This window comes from Colobus angolensis, unplaced genomic scaffold, assembly GCF_000951035.1.
Source record: "Colobus angolensis palliatus isolate OR3802 unplaced genomic scaffold, Cang.pa_1.0 Scaffold4, whole genome shotgun sequence".
Taxonomy (NCBI): Eukaryota; Metazoa; Chordata; class Mammalia; order Primates; family Cercopithecidae; genus Colobus; species Colobus angolensis.
Genome location: NW_012117376.1, coordinates 5,710,801 through 5,723,283, shown reverse-complemented (window position 1 = coordinate 5,723,283; position 12,483 = coordinate 5,710,801). Strand labels below are relative to the sequence as shown.

Here is a 12,483-nt window from a genome sequence, read left to right as displayed (position 1 = left end):
GCACAGCCCAGCCCCACCCCAGCCGCAGACCCACCTGCTTTGGCAGGGGCTATTTATTGCAATGGCATTTGTAATAGAATGAAATAAAAGACTAGAAACAGCCTTAATTTTTATCAGAGTAGGACTGATTAAATACATTACAGTACGTATACTATTCAGCTGTTTTTAAAATGAGAGAGCAAGGCCGCTCTATATCGACGGATGGGAGAAATGTCATATTTTGCTAAATGAAAAAAAGCAAAGTGCAGAAGAGGGTTGATAGCATATTCCATAGGTTAAATGTAAAACAGAGGACTATATAGTTGAATATGAACAGGTGATCCGTGAATGAAAACAAGAAACTAGGGACCCTGGTGTTCAGGTAGGCAGCTCCGGTTGCAGTCTGCCCCTCTGAGTCACTCCAGGCGGTGACCTCCCCCACTCCGCCCTCATTCCTGCACGTCTTTCCTGGCACAGGACTCACTGTGCCCCTTCCCGCTGTGGATACAAGGTCTGCCCCCGACCCCGGCTCTCCAAAGCGCACCGACCTCGCTGGAGGCCGAGGTGGAGGGCCCGTCGCACCGGGAGGGCGGGCCCCCAGGGGTGTCCCACGCACGGTCAAGGTCCCGCGCCAGGCGGGGACCGGGCTGGGCCGGAAGCGGGCATGGTACCCGCGGCAAACTAGCGTGGGCGAGTCCTGATTGCAGTCGGACCTGCCGCCGCGGCACTTAACAGTTTGCAGAGTGCTTCCCGCCCCTGATCTCATTGGAGCCTTCGGATGGCCCTGCCCACGGTCACTGATGCCCCCATTTTACGCCTGAGGAAGCGGAGGCTCAGACGGGCCACCAGCCCCTCCGGAGGCTGGCCCAGGAGCACCTGGCAGCGTGGGGTCTAGGAGCCGGCTCCCTCCTGCTCCCTCCTCCGCGCCGCCCGAGGTGTGCCCGCCGTCCGTGTGCACCACTGCTGAGCCTAGCTCCGGCGCCCTCGCCTCTGCTGTGGGCCCCGGAGACGCGGGGTCAGGCCTCCGCGTTGGCCAAGCCGCTGCAGGTAAGTGCTGGACGGGGCGGGGCGAGGCGGGGCGGGACCCTCAGGGGCGTCGAGCGCTCTGGGCGACCCCCTGCGGCAGGGCTGGGGCTTGAGCCTGCCAGTGCGCTGGGATGGGGCGCGAAGAGGGGATGCGGGGACCCCTCTCCCGTGCCTCCCAATCCGCCCTCTCAGGTCTCAGTTCTGGGCCCATTAGGGGCCCCGGCTGCGGGAAGGTTCCGAGACACCCCCTCCCCAAGTCCGCAAGCTCCCAAGCTGCCTGGGATGGAGGGAAACTGGGGAGGAAAGGGAGCTTTATCCTTAGGGGACATTGTGGGGCGGGAGGCAAGGCTAGGCACGGTGCAGCCTGGGGGTCTGGGGAAAAACGGTTGCGCTGGGAGCTGGCTTTGTAGGGCAGCTGGGGGAACCAGAACTGGCTCCACCAGTCCCCAGCCTAGACTTGGGAAGGACATTTTTTGCCAGCGAGGCTCCTCCCTGGGGTGTGTCAAGAGGGACTGGGCAGACAGCGCCCAAGGGTGGAAGGTGGGGGTCCCAGGAGGGAGCTGCACCCCGGTGGGCAGCCACAGGAGGGTGTCAGGTGGAAGCAGCTGTCAGGGTCCCTCTCCTCTCTCTGTCCCGACAGAGGGGGCTCCAGCCTCCACTTCAGTTCTTGTGAACTCCCACCACATGAGTGGCAGACCTGGGAGGGAATAGTCTCAGGATTCTCACCACAGCCCGGGAAAGTAGGAATTATTTCCCTTTAGAGATAAGTAAATAGGGTCAATGAGATTAGGAAATTCTTGGAAGTCGCCCAGCTACTAAGTGGCCCAGCCGAGGTTTGAATCCAGGTGGAACTCAGTGTTCAGTGTTATCCCACTGCCTTCCCGCACCACCAGGGCTTGGAAGGAGCAGAATAGGGGAGAAGAGGAGGCTTTCCAGGAATGAGGTCTTCCCAATCGCCCCATCCTGCCCAGACTGTGATTCCCGGAGGAAACGCAGCCAGGAGAGCCAGGTGCTGAGAAGGAACTGTGCTCTCTCCCTCTCCCCAATGTAGGGGAGTCTTTCCCCCAATCCCCCTGACCAGGCTGCCCCCAACCAGGATCCTGCTCACCCTCCTGTCCCCTCCCTACAAACTGCCTAGCTGAGAACTCAGCATTCGTTTGTTTACCCATTCAGCATTGAGTGCCTACTATGTGCCAAGCACTGGGCACTAAACATAAAGCAAGACCAAGTTGACATTCTAGAGGGGGAGCCAGATAATAAATGAGACCAAAAAAAAAGACAAAGTATTTAATTTCAGATAGTGACTAAGTGCTATAAAGAAAACAAAGGGGGCTGGAAAACTTAGCCAGGCATGGTGGTGCACACCTGTGGCCCCAGCTACTCAGGGGCTGAGGTAGGAGGATCCCTTGAGCCTGGGAAGCAGAGATTGCAGTGAGCCAAGGTCACACCACTGCACTCCAGCCTGGGTGACAGAGCAAGACCTTGTCTCAAAAAAAAGAAAGGGGACAGGAACAGAGCGACAGAAGCAGGGGCTCTTTCAGACCAGGGTAATCTGGAGAGGCCTCTAAAGAGATGAGGTTTGAGCAGAGGCCTGTGTGATGAGAAGGGTCTATCCATGTGAGGTTCTGGAGGAAGAGTATTCCAGGCAGAAGGAATCAATAAAAAGCCCCCAAGGCTCTTATTCCAGTGTGGCAGGGTGAAAATGTCAAATCTGGGGTTTTGCTAAGCCTAGCAAGAAGCTAGTAGAGTCTTTTTTTTTTTTTTTTTTTTTTTTGAGACGGAGTCTTGCTCTGTCGCCCAGGCAGGAGTGCAGTGGCCGGATCTCAGCTCACTGCAAGCTCCGCCTCCCGGGTTTACGCCATTCTCCTGCCTCAGCCTCCCGAGTAGCTGGGACTACAGGCGCCCGCCACCTCGCCCGGCTAGATTTTTGTATTTTTTAGTAGAGACGGGGTTTCACCGTGTTAGCCAGGATGGTCTCGATCTCCTGACCTCGTGATCCGCCCGTCTCGGCCTCCCAAAGTGCTGGGATTACAGGCTTGAGCCACCGCACCCGGCCTGAAGCTAGTAGAGTCTTAAACAAGGGAGTGGCATGAACTGATTTAATGGACTCTAGGGGCACAGGGGGAAGGTGAAAAGCCAGTAAAGACGTCATAATACAGGCCAGAGTAATGGTGACTTGGGGCAGGGTGGTGGCCTCGCAGGCATCACACATGCTCAGAGGTGCAAATCCGCTCCAGGGGGAGTCACACGCACACAGGCCCACACACAGGCAGGTGGGTGCTCTCACACCCACAGCAGCGCAGAAACAAGGCACACTCAGGCAGACCCACCCATTCACACCCTCTGAGTCACTCCAGGACTGGGAGGAAGATATGTCAATTGAGGCCTGAACAAAGCTCATCTTTCCACCACAAGGCCCTGGCAACCAGCGTGGCTAGGGGTGGCTGGGCTTCCCCAGGCCCAGCGCAGGGAGCAGGGAGTTGCCTCTAGATATTCCCTGGATCCAGTGTCCTCCCAGGAGTCATATAAGCCTCCATATAAGGAGTCATAAGCCTCCATGCACCCCCAACCTGAACTGGTCTCCCCTCTTCACCACCCAGCAGCTATGAGACCTTGGGCTCGTTATTTTTCTCTCTGAGCCTCCGTTTCCCCTCTGTAGAATGGGACTCATAACCGCAACTTCACAGTATAGTAGTGAGGCATCCACAAAGTAAGCGTTTCACGAATCTGGTCTGGGGCAGGAGTCCATCGGAGAAGGGAAGAGGAGGTGGTGGAGAGCACAGGCTCTGGCACCCAACAGCCGGCCTTGAATCCACCTCTTGTTTTAAGTGAGTTACTTGACCTCTCTAAATTTCACAGTAATGAGTAGCCAGCATTTATGGGGCATTTACTATGTACTACTTGTTTTGCAAACGTTCAATGATCAGTTTCATCTGTAAGTGAGGAGCACTGTAATAACCACCTTATGAGGTCATTCTAAGAGATTAAATGAGATTCTGCTCATAAAGTGTTTAGCTTCGTGCCTGACTCAGAGTACTAACACTCAATAAATGGTGATTGTTATTATCAGCAAAAGCACATTTGCTTCCTTCCAGCATACTAGTTCTGTTGCCTTTGGGTAAGTTATGTAACCTTACTGTGCCTCAGTTTCCTATCTGCAGCTTGGGAGGAATAATAGTTCTGAACTCAGAGGGTCATTGTGAGGATTGAACAAGTCAGAACTCAGAACACTGCCTGGTACATAGTAAATGCTCAATAAAGTCAATTGTTCATTCACATGATGGTTTTTCCTCTAATTCTCTCAGGTAGGCACAGCCCCCACCAGACGCCATGGACTGGAAGGCACTCCGGGACCTACTGAACGGCGTGAATAAGTACTCCACAGCGTTCGGGCGCATCTGGCTGTCAGTGGTGTTCGTCTTCCGGGTGCTGGTGTATGTGGTGGCTGCAGAACGCGTGTGGGGGGACGAGCAGAAGGACTTTGACTGCAACACCAAGCAGCCCGGCTGCACCAACGTCTGCTATGACAACTACTTCCCCATCTCCAACATCCGCCTCTGGGCCCTGCAGCTCATCTTCGTCACGTGCCCCTCGCTGCTGGTCACCCTGCATGTGGCCTACCGTGAGGAGCGGGAGCGTCGGCACCGCCAGAAGAACGGGGACCAGTGCACCAAGCTGTACGACAACGCAGGCAAGAAGCATGGAGGCCTGTGGTGGACCTACCTGTTCAGCCTCATCTTCAAGCTCATCATCGAGTTCCTCTTCCTCTACCTGCTGCACACTCTCTGGCATGGCTTCAACATGCCGCGCCTGGTGCAGTGCGCCAACGTGGCCCCCTGCCCCAATATCGTGGACTGCTACATCGCCCGACCCACCGAAAAGAAAATCTTCACCTACTTCATGGTGGGCGCCTCCGCCGTCTGCATCGTACTCACCACCTGCGAGCTCTGCTACCTCATCTGCCACAGGGTCCTGGGAGGCCTGCACAAGGACAAGCCTCGAGGGGGCCGTGGCCCCTCGTCCTCCACCAGCCGAGCTTCCACCTGCCGCTGCCACCACAAGCTGGTGGAGGCTGGGGAGCTGGATCCAGATCCAGGCAATAACAAGCTGCAGGCCTCAGCACCCAACCTGACCCCCATCTGACAACAGGGCAGGGGGTAGGGCAACATGGGGGCTGCCAATGGGACAGGCAGGGCGGTGTGGCAGGGTGGAGAGGTCCTACAGAGGCTGAGTGACCCCACTTTGAGGTCACTAAGCTATGCAACTTTCCTTTTGGCAGATATGTTTTGACACTGGGCACTGGGCTGTCTACCCGGGTATAGGTAACCTACAGGGCCAGTGCCAGCCCTCAAAGGACACAGACTTTGAAACAAGCGAATTAACTATCTATGCCTGCAAGGGGCCACTTAGGGCGCTGCTGGCAGGGCTTCTAGCTAACCCAGGAAGGGGCCATCAGGAGAGGCGTCCCTGAGAACACAATGTGTAAGAGAGGTGAGAAGAGCTCCCAAGCAGAGATGACAGCAGCACAGAGGTCTGGAGGCCATACAAAAAGAGATGCTCGCCCTGGGCTAGCCTCAGCATCTAAGGCATCTCCACTCCTTCCGGAGGAGCCGCCCAGATTCCTGCAGTGGAGAGGAGGTCTTCTCCCAGCAGCAGCAGGTCTGGAGGCCTGAGAGTGAGTCTGACAAGAGGTTCTGGAGACACCCAGGGGTCCCCCAGGTCATCACTTGGCTCAATGGAAGCCCTCTTCCCCCAAATCCTACTCCCTCAGCCTCAGGCAGCGGTGCTCCCATCTTCCTCCCCACAACTGTGTTCTGCCTGGTGCCAGCCTTTCAGACCCTGATCCCAGGGACTCGGGTGGATGCGCTGATAGCACATGCTCAAGACAGTTTCCTTGAAATCAATAAAGCCTGTGTTTTATACAGGTTGGCTCTGTCCCTGGTTCTCCCACACTCCCACCCACTCACAGGACCCTGAAGGTAGGGAAGGTAAACCCTCAGAAAGGGAAAGAGTTCCATGGCTGAGGGTGGAGCTAGGGTGGGAGCTGTGGCAGTGGCTGCAGCTGGGGCTGGAGCTAGAGCTGGATTAGGCTGGGGCTGAGGTTGACAGCGGGAAGCTGAGTTTGTATTAGAGGAGGAGGCTGGAGTGGAACCTACTGATATATATGTTGGGATTCTAGTTGTGGCCACAAGAGTGCGCTGTGCTCCCTCTGCAATAGCGCTTCCAGCCTTGGTAATTAGACTTCGCCCTGAGTAGACACACAATCACTGCCACTCACTATAAACAAACCACACTCTCTCCTCTGTCATCCAGTCACTGCCATCACAACACACATCCCCACCCTGTGTACACACAATCCTTGTTATTCATACTCTCACTCCTTATGTGCATTCTCAACAGGGCATGTCGTCTGCACTCAAGCATGCCTCGTCTGCACTCAAGCATGCCTTCCCAGCCTCACCCCGCATTTTATTCGGCTCATTCCATTTTCCCTGAGCATTTTCGCTGAACCAGGACCCTGGAAGGATGCTGGGACTGTACAAGGAGGTAGGACCTGTGCCCACAGAGCTAAGAGACAGGAACACAGGCTCATCTCCCGCACTAACCAACCCCTGGGGTGACTCACGGTCCTGCTCCCAGTGCTGTATCATGACCTGAAATTTAGGGAGCACCAATACCCAACGCCAGATGAGAATGGAAAGCAAAAGGGGGTGCAAGCCTATATTAACCCAGAGGAACACTTAGTGACTCTCAGAGCCAGGGCCGGGAGCCAGAAATTCAGGAGCCAGTGAGCCAAGTGCCACAGCCAGCAAAGAGAGGTGAGGTCATCACGGAGACAGAACAGCCAGTGGTTCACCTGCGGTCTCACAAGTGTCCATCAGAGGGTGGATAAGCCAGCCAACTTTAAAGGGCCCAGGGCTGGCTGACACTGTCCCTGCACCCCCATGACTGATTCATAGCTTGACCATTCCCTGAGTACAGCTTCACCACACTACATCTTGGGCAGGCCTTCAGTAAAATCAGGGCTTGCCATCAGTACAATGGGAATTTTATCAATCAGGGTCCTAGCAACAAACAGATGGCACATTCAAACCAAGTAACTTTAAAGGGAGTTTCCTAGAGAGACTGTTTTCAAAGGTATGGCTACGGCAATACCCTGGGGCTAGTACCAGGGTAACAATGGACAGGATACATCCAATCCCAGCAACCAAGTAAATCCCCCAACTTCACTTTCCCATCTGCTTGCCTGCCGGTGGCTCCCACTGACCTAGCCCAACCGGAAGTCAGAGAGCAAGTCAGCCTCCCACTGCACAGGGCAGGGTGTAGAGTAGACCTGAGGGACATAGGGAATAGAGTCAGCATGACACCCAGTTGTTCCTACACAGAGGATTGTTGTAGAGGTAGAAGGCGACACTGGAGGTAAAACATTAGCACAGCACTAATGTATCTGATAAATTCCCAGGTATGACTGTGCTCAGGAAAGCCTCTGCCTGATGCACTGGAGGTCAGCCTCTGCTCGGGCTGGAGGGTTGCAAAGGTCTCAGGGAGGGGTGATCTCCACCTACTTGCCGACATGCATTCCAGCATCTTCCTGGGTGGTTCTGGCTGCCTGGCCAAGGGTGGCTTGGAGGTCAGAGTAACCAGAGAACATCACTGGTTATTACTGCAGAGAATTAACGCTCAGCAAGGACTGAGCTTCTAGTCCTGGCCCCATTTCTCCAGGCTGTGGGCCAGGACCATGAAGGAGGGGGCGTTCCGGCCCTGCACAGCCTGCCTTTGACCTGGAGCTGTTCTGAGCAGTGCAGTTCACTGATCTCATCCAGTATGTGTTGGGTGACTACTGTTCACTACCAAGTCCCAGGGCACATCATGTCACCACAAGGTGGATCTCACGTCCCCTTGACCTTCTCAGGGTATGTGCCTCTACCTCCTCCTTCCCCACCCAGAGGATTCGCTGCAAACTCCCTCCAATCATGCATATGAGAGATTAGGATTTCATATAGTCTTCAAATCTACATCTACTGTGTAAGGTCACAGACACCCTGCAGCCCAAGATAAACAGGACATTCCTTTGTATTCATTCACCCTAGTCCAAGTTCCCATGTGGACTGAATGTTTGTGTCTTCCAAAAATTCATATGCTGAATTTCTACCCCCCAGTGTGATGGTATTAGGAGGTGGGGCCTTCAGGGGTCATTAGGTCATGGGATGGACCCTCCTGAATGGGATTAGTGCCCTTATAAGAAGAGATAGGAAAGAGAAGATCTCCCTCTCTCTCTTCTCCATGTGAGGATACAAAGAGAAAATGGCCCTCACCAAGAACTTGACCATGCTGGCACCTGAATCTCAGACGTCTGTACTCCCCAGCTGTGAGAAATGAATGTTTGTTGTTTAAACTACTCAGTCTTATAGCAGCCCAAACTGGCAGTACATCATCTCTCCCTGGGATGACTGCTTCCATCTCTTGTTCCTGCCTCTGACTCTGGGAAGTGGACTCTGAGGAAGCATTAAGAGGGTGCACTGGGGAGTGACTCCTATAAGTGGAAAAGGGCAGGAAGAAGGATTGAGCAGCAAGATGTGTCCCAGGGAGCTCAGAAGCAGAGACTGTCCATGCGGGCAGTTCTGCACCGGACAGCAATGGCGAGGCCTTGACCACTCCCTGGCTCAGTCATCGCCTGAGGTCACCCCAAGAAGAACGTGGCCACCTAGACAGCAGCAGCACACCTGGAAGTGCTGGTAGGTGGAGGCAGTCAGCTGGCCAGGCTCCACACCGCTAGACAGCAAGTCCTACATTGAAGGGGGATGTCTGTCTGTCATCCACCCCCATAGTCTATTCCCAGCACAGCAGCTGGGGTGATCCTATCAAAACCTAAGTCAGGCCATGTCACTCCTCTGTCCCAAACCTCCAAAGGCATCTTACACAGGCCTTCAAGGGCCCGCAAGATCTTCCCCATCCGCATCTCACCTGTTGCCTTTCTAAACTCACCTCTCTTTGCTCACCTGCTGCAACCACACTGACCTCCTGCTGTCCCCCAAGCCAGGAAACACCAGGCACCCTCCTTCCCCGGGGCCTTTGCATCCCAGGTGCCCTCTGTCTGAAATGCTGTGCCCCCAGATAGCCACGGGACTCCCTCCCTGCCTTCAGGGCTTGCATCAAATGTCAGCTGCTTAGTGAGGTGTTCTCTCCTCTTCTACTAGAAATTGAGGCCACCCGCAGTGACTCACTCCTGTAATCCCAGCACTTTGGGAGGCCGAGGCGGGTGGATTATGAGGTCAAGAGATCGAGACCATCCTGGCCAACATAGTGAAACCCCATCTCTACTAAAAATACAAAAATGAGCTGGGCGTGGTGGCATGTGCCTGTAGTCCCAGCTACTTGAGAGGCTGAGACAGGAGAATCACTTGAACTTGGGAGGCAGAGGTTGCAGTGAGCTAAGATCGCACCACTGCACTCCAGCCTGGCAACAGAGCAAGACTCCATCTCAAAAAAGAAAAAGAGAGAGAAATTGAAACTTGCCACCCCTGCACTCTCACTCCTCCCTACTTCATTTCCCCCAGAGCGTTCATCACCATCTAACATGTTCTACATTTTATTATCTGTCTTCTGGCCAGCTAGAATGTAAAACCTCTGAGGACAAGGATTTTGTTGTTGTTGTTCCCTGGTTATCTTCACTGTCTAGGACAGCACCACAGCACACAGGAGGTGCTCAGTAACTATTAGTTTTAATAGCAAAAACCACAATTACTTTTGCACCAAACTAAATACTTGTTGAGTGAACAAATTTATATATATATGGATCTGGTGCTCTGCTAGGTGGTGGAGATATAAAGACCCAGCTGCCTGCCCTCAAGGGGTTCACAGTCTAATGCAGGAGGGGAATAAACATAAGTAGACCATGCACCCGGGTATAGCGAAAGGGGGGAAGTGAAGTGGTTTACTAGAGACAGAGTTTCAGTTTTGCAAGATGACAAAGTTCTGGAGATCTGTTGCACAACAACGCGAATATACTCAACACTACTGAACTGTACACTTAAAATCCTTAAGATGATACATTTCATGGTAGTTGCTTTTTAACACAATTAAAATTTTTTAAATAACAAAAAAACAAAGCACCATAGGGAGCAGCTGAGCTTCTGAGAGCACAAAGGTACACCTAGCACCCAGGGGGCCAGCAAGGGGACTTCTGGGAGAAGGCAACAACTGAGAAAAGTCCTGATTCACAGCATTCAGCATGTGAGGGTGCTCCATGCAGAGGGAACAGCATGGACAAAGGCAAGAACACACAGAGAACCCCATCAGTGAGATCTGGTTGGGTCACGGCGAGAAGTGGCCATGAACTGGAGGTTGGGGAGCCTAGGGCTTACCCAGAAGGTGACACGGAGCTCTAGATGGCTTTTCAGCAGAGCGATGTTGGTCAGATTTCTAGGGAAGTGTGGAGGCTGGGTTGTAGGGGTGGGGCTAGAGGCCAGGAGACCAGCTGGGATGGCAGCAGCCTGAACAGGACCAAGGCAATGGGAATGCAGGGAAGTGTGCGGTTCCAGGGACATTTCCAGGTGGAATGGCCAAGTTGTGGTAACTGTTGTCTTGGTGGCTCCCAATTTCTTCTTCATCCTCTGAGGAAGAGCCGAGTTATTCAAACCTCCAAAGCCCTTGAGGAAGGAGTCAGAGCAGGGTGAGGGCAGCCTTGACGTCACTCCCGGCCCTCCACTGGTTCTTCCTTCCTTCCCAGTAGACGGAATCAGAAAGGCTTTGGGAGAGCTGGGTCCAGCCCCAAGAGAGGAAAACTTGGGAGTGAGCAGAGGCTGCAGTGGGGGCGTGGTGAGAACCAGCCTCCAGGGGCCTCGGTTCTCATGCCCTCAAGGGTCAGAACTAAGTGGGGCAGTTGTTAGCTTCAGAGATCCAGGAGACTCAGTTCAGCCTGGCCCTGATGGAGAGGCCTAGAGGGGAAGCCAGCTCAGCCGGATCCCCCAGGGCAGCTAGCCCTGAAGTTCTCAGGTCTGCATGTCCCCAAAGATGTCCTCCTGCTGGTCCCGAAGACAGACCAGGAACCCAGCCCTGGGGCCCAGGGAATCCAAGGACTAAATCTTGCTGTGGAGGAAAAGGGACTTCTGTGTCATCAGCCCCAGGCCTCAACAGCCCCCTGCCAACTTCCCTTTCCTCAGCTGTACCCGCCCCTACCACCCTCCAAGAACAACCCACAGACCCTTTTTGTTACAGTATCACAATGTTTTTAGCCACCACTCACTTGAAAAACTTTAGGTACCACTATTACGCTATGTGCTTTGATCACACTGTATGCCGTCAACCCCATAAAGTAGATACTATCACTATCCTCATTCTGCAGAGGAAGAAATTGAGGCACAGGAATTTGAGTAACTTGCCTAAGGGTGCAGGAGTCAACAGCAAAGTCTCAACTCCTAGGTTCAGCCACCAAGAAAGCGTCAGCACTCCGAGGACAGTGTCCAGTCTCAGAACCCCACAGCTCCAGGCCCTCAAGCCACACTCATGCCACCCCTCTACCTAGAACGTTCTTCCCCTCCACTTGGTTAATGGAGGGGGAAAAGCATTTCCTCTCCTCCAGGAAATGTTCCTAAACAAGTCCCTTGGGAATCACCGAGTACCTCTCAGGAGAACTTTCCACATTTATTATCTTACCGTTATCCAAGGGCTGACATGCTCAATCCCTGCACCAGCCAGTGAGGGAGGGGGCCAGACATCACGTTTGGCTGGTTCCTCACGGTATCCCAGGTCCCCAAGCAGCGTCTGCAGCACAGCAGATACTCATTGATATTCATCCACCTGTGATGCCTGAATGCATGACAGCAGGCTCTGCATAGCCCTTTCACTCCTATGAATGTCCCCCGCACCACCCGGCCACCATTTAGAGGCATAAGAACGGGTCCAAGCTAAAGGTCAGGTGGTTCCCCTACCCCCAGTCTCAAGGAGTCCATGGGAATTGCTTAATGGCCTCCGATTGTGTAGCCTGCCCAGGCATGGGGATGTTTGAGAATTCTGGAAGAACGTGGGCTGGGTGTGGGTAGAGACCCCAGCTCCACCACGTGTGCCGGAAGTGTGGATTACAACCCCTGTCCCCCATTGGAGCTTCCCGCGCCGTAATTAGCCTTGAACGCCTCATCCTGGCACACTAGGGCCACCTAGCAAATGAGTGGTTCCCACACCCCGTCCCCATCCGCCCACCCCTCACAGCCCCCCAGGCCAGTTGCCTAGATCAACAGCTCTTACTGCAACCCTTTCAAATCCAGCCATCCTAAGAGATCCTGGCCTGGGAGAATTCCCCTTCCCTGGCCAAAGAAACGACAGGGGAGTTTACCATATGGAATACCTGGTGGAGAGAGAGCAGGAGAGGAAGGGTAGGTCAGCCCCTCTTGCCCCTCCCCACCGCAAATCACAGGCCCACCTCCCCGGAGTGGGTTTAGGGAGTCTGCAGCTCCCAGTCCCCGCCCCCGCCCTCTCTCC

At 54.1% G+C, this 12,483-nt stretch overlaps 2 protein-coding genes across 3 annotated transcripts in view; both read left to right on the top strand.

Moving 5' to 3' along the window:
* Window positions 1–438: 438 nt before the first annotated feature.
* Window positions 439–5,932, top strand: GJB3 (gap junction protein, beta 3, 31kDa). The gene is made up of 2 exons (XM_011955366.1): window positions 439–1,026; window positions 4,311–5,932. The coding sequence occupies exon 2, from the start codon at window positions 4,336–4,338 to the stop codon at window positions 5,146–5,148; it is 813 nt and encodes a 270-aa protein (XP_011810756.1). The 5' UTR covers window positions 439–1,026; window positions 4,311–4,335; the 3' UTR covers window positions 5,149–5,932.
* A 6,216-nt stretch (window positions 5,933–12,148) lies between these two features.
* GJA4 (gap junction protein, alpha 4, 37kDa) overlaps window positions 12,149–12,483 on the top strand; it is a 3,129-nt gene continuing 2,794 nt past the window's right edge. For both annotated transcript variants that reach the window (XM_011955367.1, XM_011955371.1), the window contains exon 1: window positions 12,149–12,377. In XM_011955367.1, the coding sequence (XP_011810757.1) occupies window positions 12,341–12,377 (37 nt within the window). In that variant the 5' untranslated portion in view covers window positions 12,149–12,340. The remainder of the gene's footprint in view (window positions 12,378–12,483) is intronic.

Excerpts from the sequence above, each read along its gene's own strand:
- GJB3 (XM_011955366.1), top strand. The coding sequence starts at position 4,336 with ATGGACTGGAAGGCACTCCGGGACCTACTGAACGGCGTGAATAAGTAC.